The sequence below is a fragment of the Peromyscus maniculatus genome, chromosome 12 (assembly GCF_049852395.1).
Source record: "Peromyscus maniculatus bairdii isolate BWxNUB_F1_BW_parent chromosome 12, HU_Pman_BW_mat_3.1, whole genome shotgun sequence".
NCBI lineage: Eukaryota > Metazoa > Chordata > Mammalia > Rodentia > Cricetidae > Peromyscus > Peromyscus maniculatus.
The window spans coordinates 14821394-14835976 of NC_134863.1; the positions used below are offsets into that span (position 1 = coordinate 14821394).

Below are 14583 nucleotides of genomic sequence, written 5' to 3' on the forward strand. Positions count from 1 at the left end.
CTTACTGTTTCTAGTACAAACCCGGGATTGAGCCCTGCGGGGAGCAGCAGGCTCTACACCATAGACTCCAAGGAGTCAGCACTTGGTTCCAGGCAACCCTGCACTCCTCTTCTGAAGTGTTCTCGTCTACCCTATGACCGCATCCGACCTTCTATTATCCAACTAAGTCTAAAACCCTTTGAAGCATGCATGCATGGCTGTAGTCAGGAGAACCACAGAGGTTTTTTTTTTTTTTTTTTCACCTACTCTGGTTCTTTGAGTGGATGCATGCACACATCAAGGCCCAGAGAAAGTAAACGGCTCACATGAGGTCACAAGATTAGCTGGCAGAAGGGCTAGCAGTGTGGGTGTTTGAATTCCTGATTCCAGACACACAGCTCTTTCCACTGAGCCTGAGTACCTGGCACCAAGTGTTTATGATCTTGCAGGGCTGTTGTGTACAGAGACAACTTGGACTGTATTTTCTTTGGAAAGACGTCAGACTATGTGCTCACTTCAGCAGCACACATACCAAAATTGGATCCTTGCAGAGAGGGTTAGCACGGCCCCTGGGCAAGGATGACATACAGATTAGGGAATCGTTCCAAATTTAGAGAAGGATTTTTGGACTCTTTTGGCTCTCAAATACTTATACTGAACATTGTGGGTTTGTGGGTGTGATTGATTCATTAAATTCAACACTGAGGGTGGCACCTTGGGAGCAAAAGAGTGCCTGGGGGATCGTTTGCTGTTCTCTCCTCATCTAGAGGAGCTGTGGCCTCAGCATACCACAGGGAGCCATTTGCTGAAAGGATACCGATTCGTCGCGTCTGCAACCCTCGGAGGCTGAAATGGGCGCATCTGGTGGTGAGACGGGGCACACTCATTTAACTAGCAAACAGTGTGTCCTTGACTCCACACTGGACAGCACACTGCTTAAAGCAGTCATACTCGTTCAAAATCCAAGTTCAGCCAGTACTGACTGGTGAACCCCGGGCGGGTTATCTAAGCTCTCGGTTACAGAGGGGTGTCTGTACGATGAAGCGGCTGCCACTGCCACTGTGGTAAAATAAACTACTGTGGATAAAGAATCTGGGACAGGGCCTGAGACCTGCTGCTGTTTAGTGATCGCTATTAGGCTGCACGTTCATATGTAAATATAAATATATATTCACACAATGACACATTTTACCCTAATGAAAAGATACACATCAGACATAACAGAATAGCTATATAGAAAGGAATTCGGAACAAAACAACGACGAACCGGCATGGGCTATTCCAGGGCTGATGCAGTTAACAACTGACGACACTGTCTTCTCATCATCCCATTGCTAAACCAACTGAGGCTGAACCGTGTCCACCAGGGCATCATCCATGCAGAGTCAAGAGTACCTGGAGGACTGTGTCTGGTACCAGATAGAAAAGTTAGATTTTTCAGGCCTTTTTTATTTTTAAGTTTTCATTACATTCTCTGCCCCCGGCCCACCATTTTTATAGAGTATGTATGGAATGGCGTTGGTGTGCATGTGGAATGCAAAGGTCAACTTTCAGGAATCAGTTCTCTTTTTCCACTCTGTGGGTCCTGGGCTTAGAACTCAGTCACCTTGTCAGGCTTGGTGGCCAAAGTCCTTACCCACCAAGCTGTTTGGCCAGTTGAGGCCCTTCGTTCCTAACCTCCAGTTTCAGGATTTGCAGGCAATCTGTATGTAATTCCCACCATAGGAGATTCTGCAGCCACAGCAAGACTTTGTGGAACCGTCGGGAAATGGCTTCCTTTTTGTTTCTATGTTTTGAGACAACTAATCATGAACTCCCTATGGAGCTGAGGACGACCTTGAGCTCAGTCCTCCTGCCTCTGACTCTCTGGTGCTGGGATTACAAGTGCGAGTCACAGATGCCCGGCTGAGAGATGTGCTTTCTGACTGTAAGCAGCATTATTTCTGATGCTGGGAATGCACGTTTATGGGCGTGAGTTTTAAACACACAAGGGCTCATCTGTGAGGGACTGAACCCAACTTCACTGCCCCAAGAACAAGATGGGCTACGTTAATTTTGCCCACTCATATGACAGAATAATGCAGCCTATGGCATATGACTAGAGAATAATACTAATGACTTAGAAGAATATTCATGAGATGTTGTTATTTATAAAACACGACACCATGTCCTATAGTATTTATCTTGATACTAACAACAGTTATTTTGGATAGGGATGTTATGGAAGAGCATTGCATTTATTTAATTTTATCTTTATTTTATAAGTTTTCTGTAATAAGCATGTATGAACTTTTAAGGAAAAACAACAAGCTAAAAATTATAAGTCTAGCCCCCAATAAGTAGGCCCTGAGTTCCTGTTGTCCACCAGCCACGTGTCCTGGGGAGCAAGCCGCTGGCAGGCCGTGGGTTCCATCATCAACACCTGACTTGAGGAAGATGTGGAAGATGGAATCAGCTCCCTTCTTATCTGTCATCCTTTCCTGAGCCTCAGGTGCCTCTTGACACCTTCAGGAAGCTTGGAGGGAGAAGGGAGAAGGCAGAGATGAGCAAAGCGATATCTCATGCTACCAGCCTCAGGACACAGCAATGGTGTCATTACCCAGATAACATGTAGCATCAGCCAGTTCCACCTGCTCATCTCCTCCCATCCCAGGGTGGATTCTGTCTCTACCACCTAACCCATCTGCACACTTAGCTTCTATCCTGGCTCCCCCTGCACAGGCTCCGCCCCACAGGGCCAGCTTTGGCCCTTTCCCAAGAGCCTGATACAGACCTTGCTCATTTTAGTGGATGGACCCGTCTCCCAGCCCACCCCTGCACAATCACTTTCCCGGTTCCCAAGTCCCCTTCAGAGCCACAATCCTCTGGGTACTTTTCCTTCCTTGAATCCCTTGTTCCAGTGTCCCATGTTTAAAATTGCTTCCCCCCCCCATCTTATGTTCCCCCCTGATTATCCCTCAACGAATTTCCAGTGAGGTTAGCGAGCCTGCCTTCCTCAGCCCCTGCTCTGTTCAATGGTTGTTGAATATTTCCAATGATCTGGATCAAAGTGAGTAAGGAGAGCTATTTTACCATTAAATAAACTAACAGATTACAGGTTTCTATATGCAGGCCGTGTTACCTCAGATGGTTTCTCTTCCACCACTCCTCTGAAACCAGCCTGGAAGTAGTCCTGCCTAGCTACCTGGGTGATGCAACGACTTTCACCTTTGGGCACAGGTGGCTGCTCTTGTAAATGGTTCTTGAAGTATGCATCTCATGACATTATTGTTACCCGGTACATACCCAGTTACAAGCACCTTGCATAGGGGTCTGGCACATCAGTATGCTTCAAACGGGGGAATGAATGAGTTGGAGCGGCTCATCAGCGGCTCTGCCATTTATACGATCTGCACGGTGACAGAGTCACTGTGAGTTATGAGGTCTCTGATGAGGTATATCAAATGGTAGTGTTTCAGGTATGAGAGGGGCGGCTATGCAGAGGGAGACCACATTATGCTTCTACCTACTAACAAGTCTACATTTTCCCATCCCTCATGTCTCCTTGGCTCCCTAAGGCATAGTGGTTGCCATAGCAGCCAGGTGCTGATGATGCCTCCAGGGGGCAGTAAGGTGAAATTGAGCCAGCTCTCAAGTCATCTCCTCTCTATGCTCTTGTGGGCCAAGATGATATGGTCTGCAGTCTAGCCTTTTATCAGGCCCCCAAGCTGCCTTGGATCATTTAGACTCAGAAACCTTGTTTCTGCAGACTGCAATCGGGGCGCTGGAGTACCCTTCCAGAGACTCTTTCCTCCCCAAGTTGTGTCTCCTGGCACCCTGCCTGGTTGCCTTGGAAACAGGTTCCACTGCGGACAAAGGAGGGAGCTGGGTCCTGCTTCCTCCTGGTCCTGCCAATGAGGATTTTTAGACCGTGGAGACTGCGCTGCCCTGCCTTGCACTTACCCTCACTCCCCACATTCTCTATAAAGTGGAGTTTGCCTTCCCTCATCCCTGACGAGGACATGTGTAAGAGCGTGACCACAGGCGAGTGGAAGAAAGTCTTCTACGAGAAGATGGAGGAGGCGAAGCCAGCTGACAGCTGGGACTTCATCATAGACCCCAACCTCAAGCACAATGTCTTGGCCCCTGGCTGGAAGCAGTACCTGGAACTTCATGCCTCAGGCAGGTGAGTGGCCCAGAAAGAGGGACCTGCAGGCAGCCTCTGGGACCCTAGACCTGGGCCACCTTCAGAGGAGAGAGAAGGACACATAGAACCCAAGTGCCTGCTTCAGTCTCACGGTTAGGCTACTGTAGACTAGATGGCAGGCTGTTCCAAAAAGGGACACCCAGTTTGAGTTCAGCTCTTCTACTGACCGCTAGAACTGTTCTTATAGTTTCTCCACTTAGCAAATAAAAAGGTAGAATATATATATGTGTGTGTGTGTGTGTGTGTGTGTGTGTGTGTGTGTGTGTGTATATATATAATTATTAGTTTCTGACTGACAGTTTACACACTTTTAGACTTTAATAATGTCTTTAAAATTGTCCATAAGCTGAGAAAAGGGAGGCTTGGGTTCCCTGGGATTCAAGGTATCTGTGCTCTTGTATCAGGGAAGTTCAGTTCAGACCTTGTTAATTCAGCTCGATTTGGTTTAAAACATTTATCACATGGAGCAGGCTAGAAACTGGCTCTGCTGTGGCCTCCATGCCTCTCAAGCAATCTGCTTTCCTCTTTGGACTATGCTTTCCCCAAGCCTGAATGAAGGGTCAGCCGACATCTTCGCCTTGCGCTCCAGGGATGAGGACAGACAATAGACATGTTCATCTAGAATTTGTTAGAGCTGCAGAATATTGGGCCCCTCCACACTCAGATCAGTACCCAGATTTTAAGAAGGCTCCCGGGTGATTTGTAGGTACAAAAATATCTGAGAAAACCTAGTATTTCTACTCCTTGGGTCCAGTTCACGGGTCTTGGCTCAGACATACGTTTGAGACTTGAGCGAGGGCAGCTGAGTGGTGCAGGTATCTGGGTCAGAAGCAAAGGCCTTCCTGCTTAGTTTGGCCCAGTCAACTCCGTTCTGTTCCATCCGTTTCAGTCAGCAGGATACCGATGCTCCCTCTCACCAGCTGTGTGTACGTGGATGGCTCTTTTTCTGTGTCTTGAAAGACAATGAGTGATAGGTTAATTTCTGCGGCCCCTCCAATTCTGACATTTTGAAAATCCAAGTGTGGTCTGAGTGAGAGAAATAGTTCCTTCATCAGATGTCGGCAGGGGGCTTTGTGTCACTCAGAATTGGTTGCTGAACTGTGATCCCCGGCTGACTGGTCAGTGTGGGAAATGCTGGTCCTGGCAGGAGCGGGGTCACCTTGTGCTCACACTGCCTCTACCTCCAGGATTTGGGAATGCCTCCGCTCTGGCCATGTGCTAATAGTTGGTGTTAATCATGCATTTTCTCCTGATGTAGGCCCGGCCTGTTCAGTCAGTGTTGACAGAGAGGCCCGTGGATCTTCTAGCTTTGCTGTCAGACTTCACGTGGTGTGGGCAGAGGACTCAAGGCACCCAGAGCATTTTATAGGTGAAGAATGAGTTCCTTAGAGTTGGGGCAAAGGACAAGGCCTGAGGAAACCAGGCAGAAGGGAGACAAGGTCTCTGGAAAGCAACCAGGAAGCAGACCACTGCTAGATGCCGTGTGCCAAGTCTTGTCCCTTGGGCACTCACATAGACCAAGGACGGTGGCCTCCTGGGGGAGCTAATGAACCCTGGGGACGGTCAGCATACCGCCCCACCCCTGGGCTCTGCTTCTGCCCGCCTCCGCATCCCTTTACCTCTTCCTGGCCTGTTCATCCCTCCATATGGCCCTCTCTTTCTCTTCCCTCGCTGGCAGGTTCCACTGTTCCTGGTGCTGGCACACCTGGCAGTCGCCCCATGTGGTCATCCTCTTCCACATGTACCTGGACCGTGCCCAGCGCGCTGGTTCGGTGCGCATGCGCGTGTTCAAGCAGCTGTGCTACGAGTGCGGCACAGCGCGGCTGGACGAGTCCAGCATGCTGGAGGAGAACATCGAGAGCCTGGTGGACAACCTCATCACCAGCCTGCGCGAGCAGTGCTACGGGGAGCGCGGTGGCCACTACCGCATCCACGTGGCCAGCCGCCAGGACAACCGGCGACACCGCGGCGAGTTCTGCGAGGCCTGCCAGGAAGGCATCGTGCACTGGAAGCCCAGCGAGAAGCTGCTGGAGGAGGAGGCGACCACCTACACCTTCTCCCGTGCGCCCAGCCCCACCAAGCCACAGGCGGAAGCGGGCTCAGGCTGCAACTTCTGCTCCGTTCCCTGGTGCTTGTTTTGGGCCACGGTCCTGCTGCTCATCATCTACCTGCAGTTCTCCTTCCGCAGTTCTGTCTAGGATTCCCGCGTGGGTCTGAGGCTTGGGGTGGGGTGGGGAGTCTGCTGGTGGGAAGGGGATGAGGTGAGACCTGGCTTGGGAAAATGGGGGCACGTTCTAACACGATGCGGTCATTGATTCAGTGGGAAGCCTGGACAATCTACCCAATTTTTCCATCTGTAAAATTAAGGGTCTGGGCTGGATCGTTGATTTTTTTCTACAGAAATCTAGGGTTCCAAAGTCCTTCTAGGTACCCCGGGGACATTTGATTTGGGAGGTAGATGGAGTGAGTGAGCTGCTTTCTCCTCGTCCAACAGCTCCTTCCAACTTCTGTCGTCTCCCTTGCTGCAATCAGAACAGAACTGCTTTCCATGTAAGGATGTGTGTGTGTGTGTGTGTGTGTGTGTGTGTGTGTGTGTGTATGCTTAATTGCTTCAAAAGGAAAACAAGCTTGGAAATTATAGGACTAGGTCATTGCAAAAGGTCTTAAAGCCAATGAACTTGACTTTACTCTCCTGCTAATCTTTTCCTCTGTCCTGGTCATTACCTAGCATCGAGTTATAGCTTTAAAGGAACCTCTTTGCCTTCAAAATGAGCCTGATCCACAGCTCTGCCTCATGCACACACAGTAGTTTCCCCTGAAGTAGAGAGGTGTGTGTGTGTGGGGGGGGGGCACTCGGCTGCCTGTTCCACTGTTCTTTGCTATGTTTCCCAGACTTGAAGCTCCTAGCACCTTGTCCTTCAGGTGGATCCCACAGTCTGTCTGGCTGACAGAAGACTGGTCGCCGGGTAGAGTCACAGTGAGGCCTCCCACTCAGTGCTTGTGAGCCAGCATAGAATTTAGAGAGGTTTGGAAGAAAACCACACAGAGTCACTCTCTGTTAGGGTGGAGGGGTTTCAGGGTTCAGATCCTCGGCTGTTCATTCGGCAGTGCTGAGGACCAGAACAGGGAAACCGCCTGGCTGTCTATGGTTTTGCTGAAATGATAGTTGACTGGCTTTTCCACAATGGCTTGTTTTGTTTTGTTTTGTTTTGTTTTGCCAAGGAGACTCTCTGGACCACAGGGATGGGGCATCTCAGCAAGAAAGGGTAAATTAAAGCTACAAAATAACTAGTTGGTAGAGAGTGCCCGGAATCTCACATCTCTTCAAAAAGGCATGCCATATGATTTGCAGTCACAGGGTCAGACACCCTCTGATAATAGAGGGTAGAGTAAGGCTGGTGGGGGAGAGGAGAAAAGCTGGAAATGGCCTGCTGCCCACCCCGAGCGGTAGAGAGGACCTTGCTCACCGTCTCTGTTAGTAACCTACTTCCTGTCCTGCCATTTCTTGTTTATACAAAGTCACAATGTCTGCAGTGGGGGAGACAGGAGGGCCACTTACATTAGACGGGGTACATAAAGACCTTCAGGACATCGTTAGTGCACCTTGGAGATTCCCCACATGGCCCTTGATCTCTACTGGGCCATTAGTTACTCCCTCCCCTCCCCCAGTATCTTGTTTTCTCTCTTACTGAGACTACCCAGGTACTGCTCTGGGCCAATCCTGTCCATAGTCAGGAGAGATGTGGTAGGTCAGCACACGGGCCAGCCCTCGCTCTGACAGTAGTAACCAGCTGTGACTTCTTCCTTCACAGTATTAATTTCTTTAGTCAGCCACATATCCTGGGTACCCACCCTCTAGCAAGTTCTTATCTGGGTGCTGGATACTACAGTAGTAGCCACCTTGAGCCAGGCTCGGTCTATCAGAGGCCTCTGGTCACTTCAGGGTTTCTCAGGCCTGCCTGGCTGTATTTTAGGAACCCTGGGGAGCTTTGAAAGAGATAGCGGTGCATCTGAAGACCCCCAGTTAGAGCAAATCTCCTGGCTCCCTGCCTCTACTGCCTGGTACAATACCTCTAAGTGAGCGGCGGCTTCCTTTGTATCCAGTTTATAAACTATGCCTGGCTTGGTTTATCTCCTCTGATGAACCTCCCTGACTTCTCCACAACTCAGGCTCTAATTCCCTCCTCGGCTGCCTTGCTTTTCACTCTGTGTTCTTTGAATGTAATCCTCCTTTATCCTTCCCACCATGGCGATCTGTTGGTACAGTGACATTATCCCGCCCCTGGGTCTCCATGACCGAATCTTTCTTTCTTGCTGGAACACCCATCAGACCTGTTGTCATCCCTCATTCTTGGATGTACTCCCCATTAGAATATAGGTTCCAAATAGCACAGATTCAACGCATCATATTTACCTCTATTGAGCATGTAATAAGAGCTCAGTAAAATCCCATTGAATGACTAAGTCAACAATGAGCATGGCCTACAGCCAGACCTCTGCTTCTGTAGTGTGTGCTCATGACAATAAGTTCCTCTTCTCATATCGCCACTTGTTTCCCTAGATCTTGTACTCGTATGCCCCAAATAAAAGATTTAAGCCAAAGCATGTGGAGGACAGAGCTCATTTGTTTCAGGTGGTAGCATGGAACCAGACAAGCGATGTTGCACTCTCCAGGCACTGGAAGCTGTGGGTTCTGTTTTAATTCTGGACTGATTTCCTCTGGGACTTGAAGCTGCTCATTTTCTCTCTGGCTCAGGTGCCCTCCCTGTCTTGGGGTTAAAAACATCCTGAGGTCTTTCCCCCTCCCAACCTGTACTCAGCCACATGAAGCCTGGTTCCTCCAGGGAGGGCATGTCCCGGTGCCAGGTTACCCAGCCTGTTTCTGAATACCCCAGATGTCAGGGATCATCATTGGTCAAGGCAGCTCATGCCCTCTTCGGCTAGCTCTGCCTAGTGACGAAGTCTTTCCCGAAGGATTTGTATTTTGCGGTCACCCGTTCACAAGTGGAATGGGCACAGGGAGGCTCCTTTCTTCTCCTCACCTGGGTCTTTTCTGAGCACTGCAGCTAGGGGATTTTTTTTAACCTGAGTCAGACCCCATCATCTCGCTGTACCTTTGCCCATTCTGTAAAAACCGGAAATGATGTGGCTGTCATCATCTTACGGCAGCTTTTATCACCCCTGCCCCACTCCCGTAGCTACACTGGCTATGTGCAGTTCTCATACACGGTGGGCATGCTCTGCCCTAGGGCCCGTCTGTCCTGTTCCCGCTGCCAGGAATGGTCTTGTGACAGGCTCTGGCTCACTCTCTGACCTCCCTCAAGTCCTTTTGAGTTTCATCCTCAGTCAGGCCTCCTTTGTCATGCTCTTTCCTGCCACAGCCTGATGCCCACCTCACACCCTATCCCTGATCTCTTGTGCCTGTGCTTCTGTCTGAGTCCCCAGAGCTCTGAGTGTGAGGCAGGGGCTTATGGGTTGGCTCTTTATGAAGGAATATGACCCAAGGAAGCAGGGCTTAGAAGGGCGGAGCAAAGAGAGTATTTTAATTTACTTTCTATAAACACCATGTGATAAACACCGTGGATGAAAGCGTCTTGGAGAGGAAAGCGTTTGCTTCATCTTACAATTCCAGAGGATCACTAAGGGAATTCAGGCCAGGAACTCAAGCAGGGAAGGAACCTGGAGGCCAGAGCTGAGGCCACGCCCATGGAGGAGTGCTGCTTATTGGCTTGCTGGGCCTCCTGTCTTCTAGAACCCAGGACCTCATGCCCAGGGGTGACACTGCCCTCAGTGGCCCAGACCCTGCCACGTAATCGTTAATCAAGAAAATGCCCCCACAGTCTTGTCTGCAGGGAATCTGATGGAGGAATTTTCTCAATTGAGGTTCCTCTTCCTAGATAACTCTAGTGTGTGTCAACCTGACAAAACAAACAAACAAACAAACAAATAAACAAACAAACAAACAAACACTAACCAGCCCAGGAGGGTAGGCGGAAAAGAGAATAGAAGGAGCTGTTGTTAAATTAGCAGCCTGGTCTGATGTTTGTTTGCTCATTCTCCGTATCATTTGCTTCCTGTAACTGTGACCAAAATTCCCAAGAATCCAGTGTCAGGGAGGAAAGGGTTGTTTTGCCTCGCGGCTTTGAGGGCTCTCACTCTGTGGTGCTTGGCTCCATGTGCTTGGACAGAACATCATGGCAGCAGGAACATGTGGCAGTGGAAGGAACTTCCTCATGGTGGATAAAGACAGAATATAAAAAGGACGGGCCCTTCCAAGAGCCTAATCCCAGTGACCTACGAATTCCAGCTAGGCCCCACTCCTGAAAATTTCCAGAACTTTCCTAAATGGTTCAGCAGGTGGAGACCAGGTGTTTTACATGTGAGCCCGTAGAGAACAGTTTATATTCAAATCATAGTATACTACCCCTGGACCCTAAAGGCTCATGTTTATCCCGTAATGAAAATTTGTATTTTTGTCTAACATTGAGAATGTAGATGTCTTAGGGGTTTTATTGCTGTGAAAAGACACCATGGCCATAACAACTCTTATAAGGAAAATATTTAATTGAGGGGACTCCCTTACAGTTTCAGAGGCTCAGTCTATTATCATGGCGGGGAGCGAGGTGACATGCAGGCAGCCACGGTGCTGGAGGAATAGCTGAGAGTCCTACATCTTGCAGGCAACAGGAAGTTGACTGAGACACTGGGCGATATCCCGAGCATAGGAAACCTCAAAGCCTGTGCCCCCAGTGACACACTTCCTCAACAAGCCCATATCTACTCCATCAAAGCCACACCTCCTAATGCCACTCCCTATGAGATTTTGGGGGCCAATGACATCCCAACTACCACAGTAGACCATCCTTTTTTTAACCCCAAAAGTAACATGAATGACCTCTAGTTAAATTGTCAACAGGGTCCTCCTTCTCTCTGAAACCTTATGTGGCCTCTACTGCCCACGTCCTGGTGGCACTTTGGTCTTCTGGACGCTAACCAGAATCACCTACTAAGTTCTGCTCAGCAGAATCTGAAGCCCTTTCCAATTTGCTTCTGCAAACTCTTCAAACAGGAATCCCAAAGTCTTCATCCCATACCACGTGGTCAGGTATGGTCACGTGATCTCAGTTCTGTCCCTTGCTTCTCTATTAGTTACTTTCTTGGCACCACGATCAGACTACCTCAGAGAAAACCGTAAGGCAGGAACTATTGGTCTTGCCTTACAGTTTCAACGGACCGAGTCCATGGTCACTCAGCCTCATGCAATTGGGAAGAACAGCACTGTCAGGAGACCCTAAGGACCATCATCACTAAGCAGCTTGTTCTAGTTCAGTGGGTTCTCAATCTTCCTAATGCTGAGACCCTTGAATACAGTTCCTCATGTTGTGATGACCTCCAACCATAAAAGTATTTTTGTTGCTGTTTCCTAACTGTAATTTTGCTACCGTTATGAATTATCTGATATGTAGGAAATCTGATATGTGACCCCTGTGAAAGGGGCGCTCAACCCCCCAAAGGGTCGCAACTGGCAGGCCAAGAACCACTACTAGCTAGATTCCCACTTCCTGTTGTTTCTACAAAATAGCCAAATAGCACCACCAACTGAGAGACAAGAAGTGGACACATTTGCTGGTGACCGGCATTTCATGTTAAGCCACAACGGTTCCACAGGACCACAGGTAAGGCATCATCTGGAGCAATGGTGACCGGAGCCTTTCCTCCAGCGCTGATCTCTGGCTGACTCTTCACGCTGTGGAGAGTTAACTCACTCCAGGTTGTGGCACGCTGAAGAGATCTTCAAACAATGTTTGTGTTCTTTTTCTGACTTTCTTGGGGTAAAAGTTCTAGTTTTTGATTTTTTTGAATTTCGGATCATGTCATGCCTCTTTGTGAACTGGGTCCAGCTAACATTCTGACTTCCTTTCTCAGAAGTAATTGGTCCCTTGTGGAATATAGCTCTAAGGGTATTACGGAGGTCTGTATCTTTGTCTTTCAACCACAGGATACATGGACAGACAGTGATGGGAAATCCAGTGGCATTCAAAGTGGTTTTTTACAAAAGCCCTAAAAATGGAACATATTCATTCCACTGGTGGCCTCCCAACATGATTTGGAGTTTCTTTTATTCACATGCCCAGCACTGTGTGTGTGCTTAATTTGATGAACACCCCCTCCTACACTTTCCGAATACATTGCTCTTCATCCTTAGATCAGCTGCTGCCTCTGTGCATTGCAACCAAGAGGGCACCAGACTTTCCCCCTGGGAATTCTGTGTGTCATGTCTTAAAAAAAAGGCTACAGCAAGAAGCACTTAATTGGAACAGAGTTTCAGTTTGGGAGAATTACAAAGTTCTAGGAATGGATAGTGATGAGGATGACACAGTAATGTCAATGTACTTAATGTCACTAAATTGTACAACTTAAAGTGGTTAGGATGATAAACGTCACAAACTTCCAGGAAAGAAACTGAATTTGTAAGCCATTTGGATATGTTGACCCTAAAGTGTCTGTGGAAAAGTTAAATGGAGATGACAAGAGAAACATTGGTGTCCGAGCCCAGGAGCGTGGCGGCCTCAAGACACAGATTTCACAAAGCAAACGAAGGGGTTAGAAGAGATGAGGTCCTCCAGGAGACACAGACAAATGAGGGAAGGGGAAAACCAAAGGAACTCAAGAAGGAGCCCTGCAGAGCACCCGCTTGAGAGGGGACCCAGAGGAACACCCACTCGAGAGGGGACCCTGCAGAAGCAGGAAACCAATAGAGAGGACGGAAAGAAGGAAGCAGAAAAGATATGGTGACTCAAGAAGTATGTGTCCGGGAAACTAAGTAAAGACCAGAGCTGGTCATTAGTGTTGAACTCTTTGCAGGGTTACAAAAACAAGGCTTAAAACAACGTGTTGTGTGTAGCCATACGATACCTGCTTGTGAACTGGGGAAGAGCTACTCTGGAGACCTGGAGGGATGGAAAGCAGCTTTCAGAATTCATGGGAAGTCAAAATGTCCAGAGTATGGACCAAGTTTCAAATCTATGAAACATTTGTTCACCAAAGGAAGGAGAAAAGACTGGATCTGGGCGGATGGCACAGGCCGATGAGGGAAACAGGAGGTGAAAATCCAGGGAGAGAGCAGAGAAGACTCAAGTTCAGATGCCCATGTACACACCACATTTTTGTGTATCCATTTATTCCCTGAAGGACAATGCCTTGCTTCTGACTTTTGTTATTATGTATAACACTGCTGAGAACAGTGATGTACAGATGCATGCTTGAATCCTTTCTTTAGTTTTTTTTGGTGATTTCCTTTGTTTAAAACAAAGCATCTCAAGCTGACAAGATTGTTCAGTGGGTAAGTGTGCCTGCCCTCGGAGCTGTTACCAGGACTCACATGGTGGTAAGGGAGAGTTGACTCCTGAAAATTGACCTCTGACCTTGTTGTGCTGGTTAGTTATTTTTATTATTTTGATACAAGTTAGGGTTAGTTGGAAAGATGAAAACTCATCTGAGAAAATGCCTTCATCAGATTGGCCGGTAGGTAAGTCTGTGGGGGCGTTTTCTTGATTGATGGTTAATGTGGGAGGGCCTAGTTCCTTGTGGGTGATGCCACCCCTGGGCAGGTGGTTCTGAGTTATATAAAAAACTCATATATACTCATCACACTGAGTGAGCCACGGAGAACAAGCCAGTAAGGAGTATTCCTCCATGGCCTATGCTTCAGTTCCTGCTTCCAAGGTTCCTGCTAGAGTTCTTGCCCTGAATTTCCTCGGTGATGGACTGTGACCTGGGATGTGTAAGCCAGCTCAACCCCCAAGCTGCTTTTTGTCATGGTGTTTACCACAGCCATAGAAAGAAAACTAGGATAGGCCTCTATGTATGCACCATGGCATGTGCATGTGACTATACATATAACTATATACTCATACACTGTCTGTCTGATCTATCATCTATCTATCTATCTATCTATCTATCTATCTATCTATCTATCTATCTATCTATCATGTATCAATCAATCTACTGTCTATCATCTATCTATCTATCTATCTATCTATCATCTATCTATCATGTATCTATCATCTATCAATCAATCAATCTACTGTCTATCATCTATCTATCTATCTATCTATCTATCTATCTATCATCTATCTATCATGTATCTATCATCTATCAATCAATCAATCTACTGTCTATCATCTATCTATCTATCTATCTATCTATCTATCATGTATCTATCATCTATCAATCAATCAATCTACTGTCTATCATCTATCTATCTATCTATCTATCTATCTATCTATCTATCTTCTATTCATCCAAATAAACGAATGAAAAAATAATTAAAATAGTAAAGAACAGCATTTAGAAAAATAGTCAGCTCTCCCAGTCTTTGCAGACTAGCTTTGGGCCAGAGAAGTTTTTCACTCAGT

The 14583-nt window shown here is 47.8% G+C and overlaps 1 protein-coding gene and 1 non-coding gene across 2 annotated transcripts; both read left to right on the forward strand.

Annotated features, from left to right (window-relative positions):
- The first annotated feature begins 486 nt into the window (after window positions 1–486).
- On the forward strand, window positions 487–593 carry LOC121821857 (U6 spliceosomal RNA). Its single transcript, XR_006062732.1, has one exon. It is a non-coding gene; the product is annotated as a U6 spliceosomal RNA (small nuclear RNA).
- A 2990-nt stretch (window positions 594–3583) lies between these two features.
- Window positions 3584–8771, forward strand: Rtp1 (receptor transporter protein 1). Its single transcript, XM_006985071.3, has 2 exons — window positions 3584–4144; window positions 5844–8771. Exons 1-2 carry the CDS (start codon window positions 3873–3875, stop codon window positions 6361–6363), a joined length of 792 nt encoding a protein of 263 aa, XP_006985133.1. The 5' UTR covers window positions 3584–3872; the 3' UTR covers window positions 6364–8771.
- Window positions 8772–14583: the final 5812 nt, after the last annotated feature.

Bases quoted from the DNA above. Each gene is read 5' to 3' on its own strand.
- Rtp1 (XM_006985071.3), top strand. From the start codon at position 3,873: ATGAGGATTTTTAGACCGTGGAGACTGCGCTGCCCTGCCTTGCACTTA. The intron at 4,145-5,843 runs GTGAGTGGCCCA...CCTCGCTGGCAG, and splicing joins GAACTTCATGCCTCAGGCAG to GTTCCACTGTTCCTGGTGCT.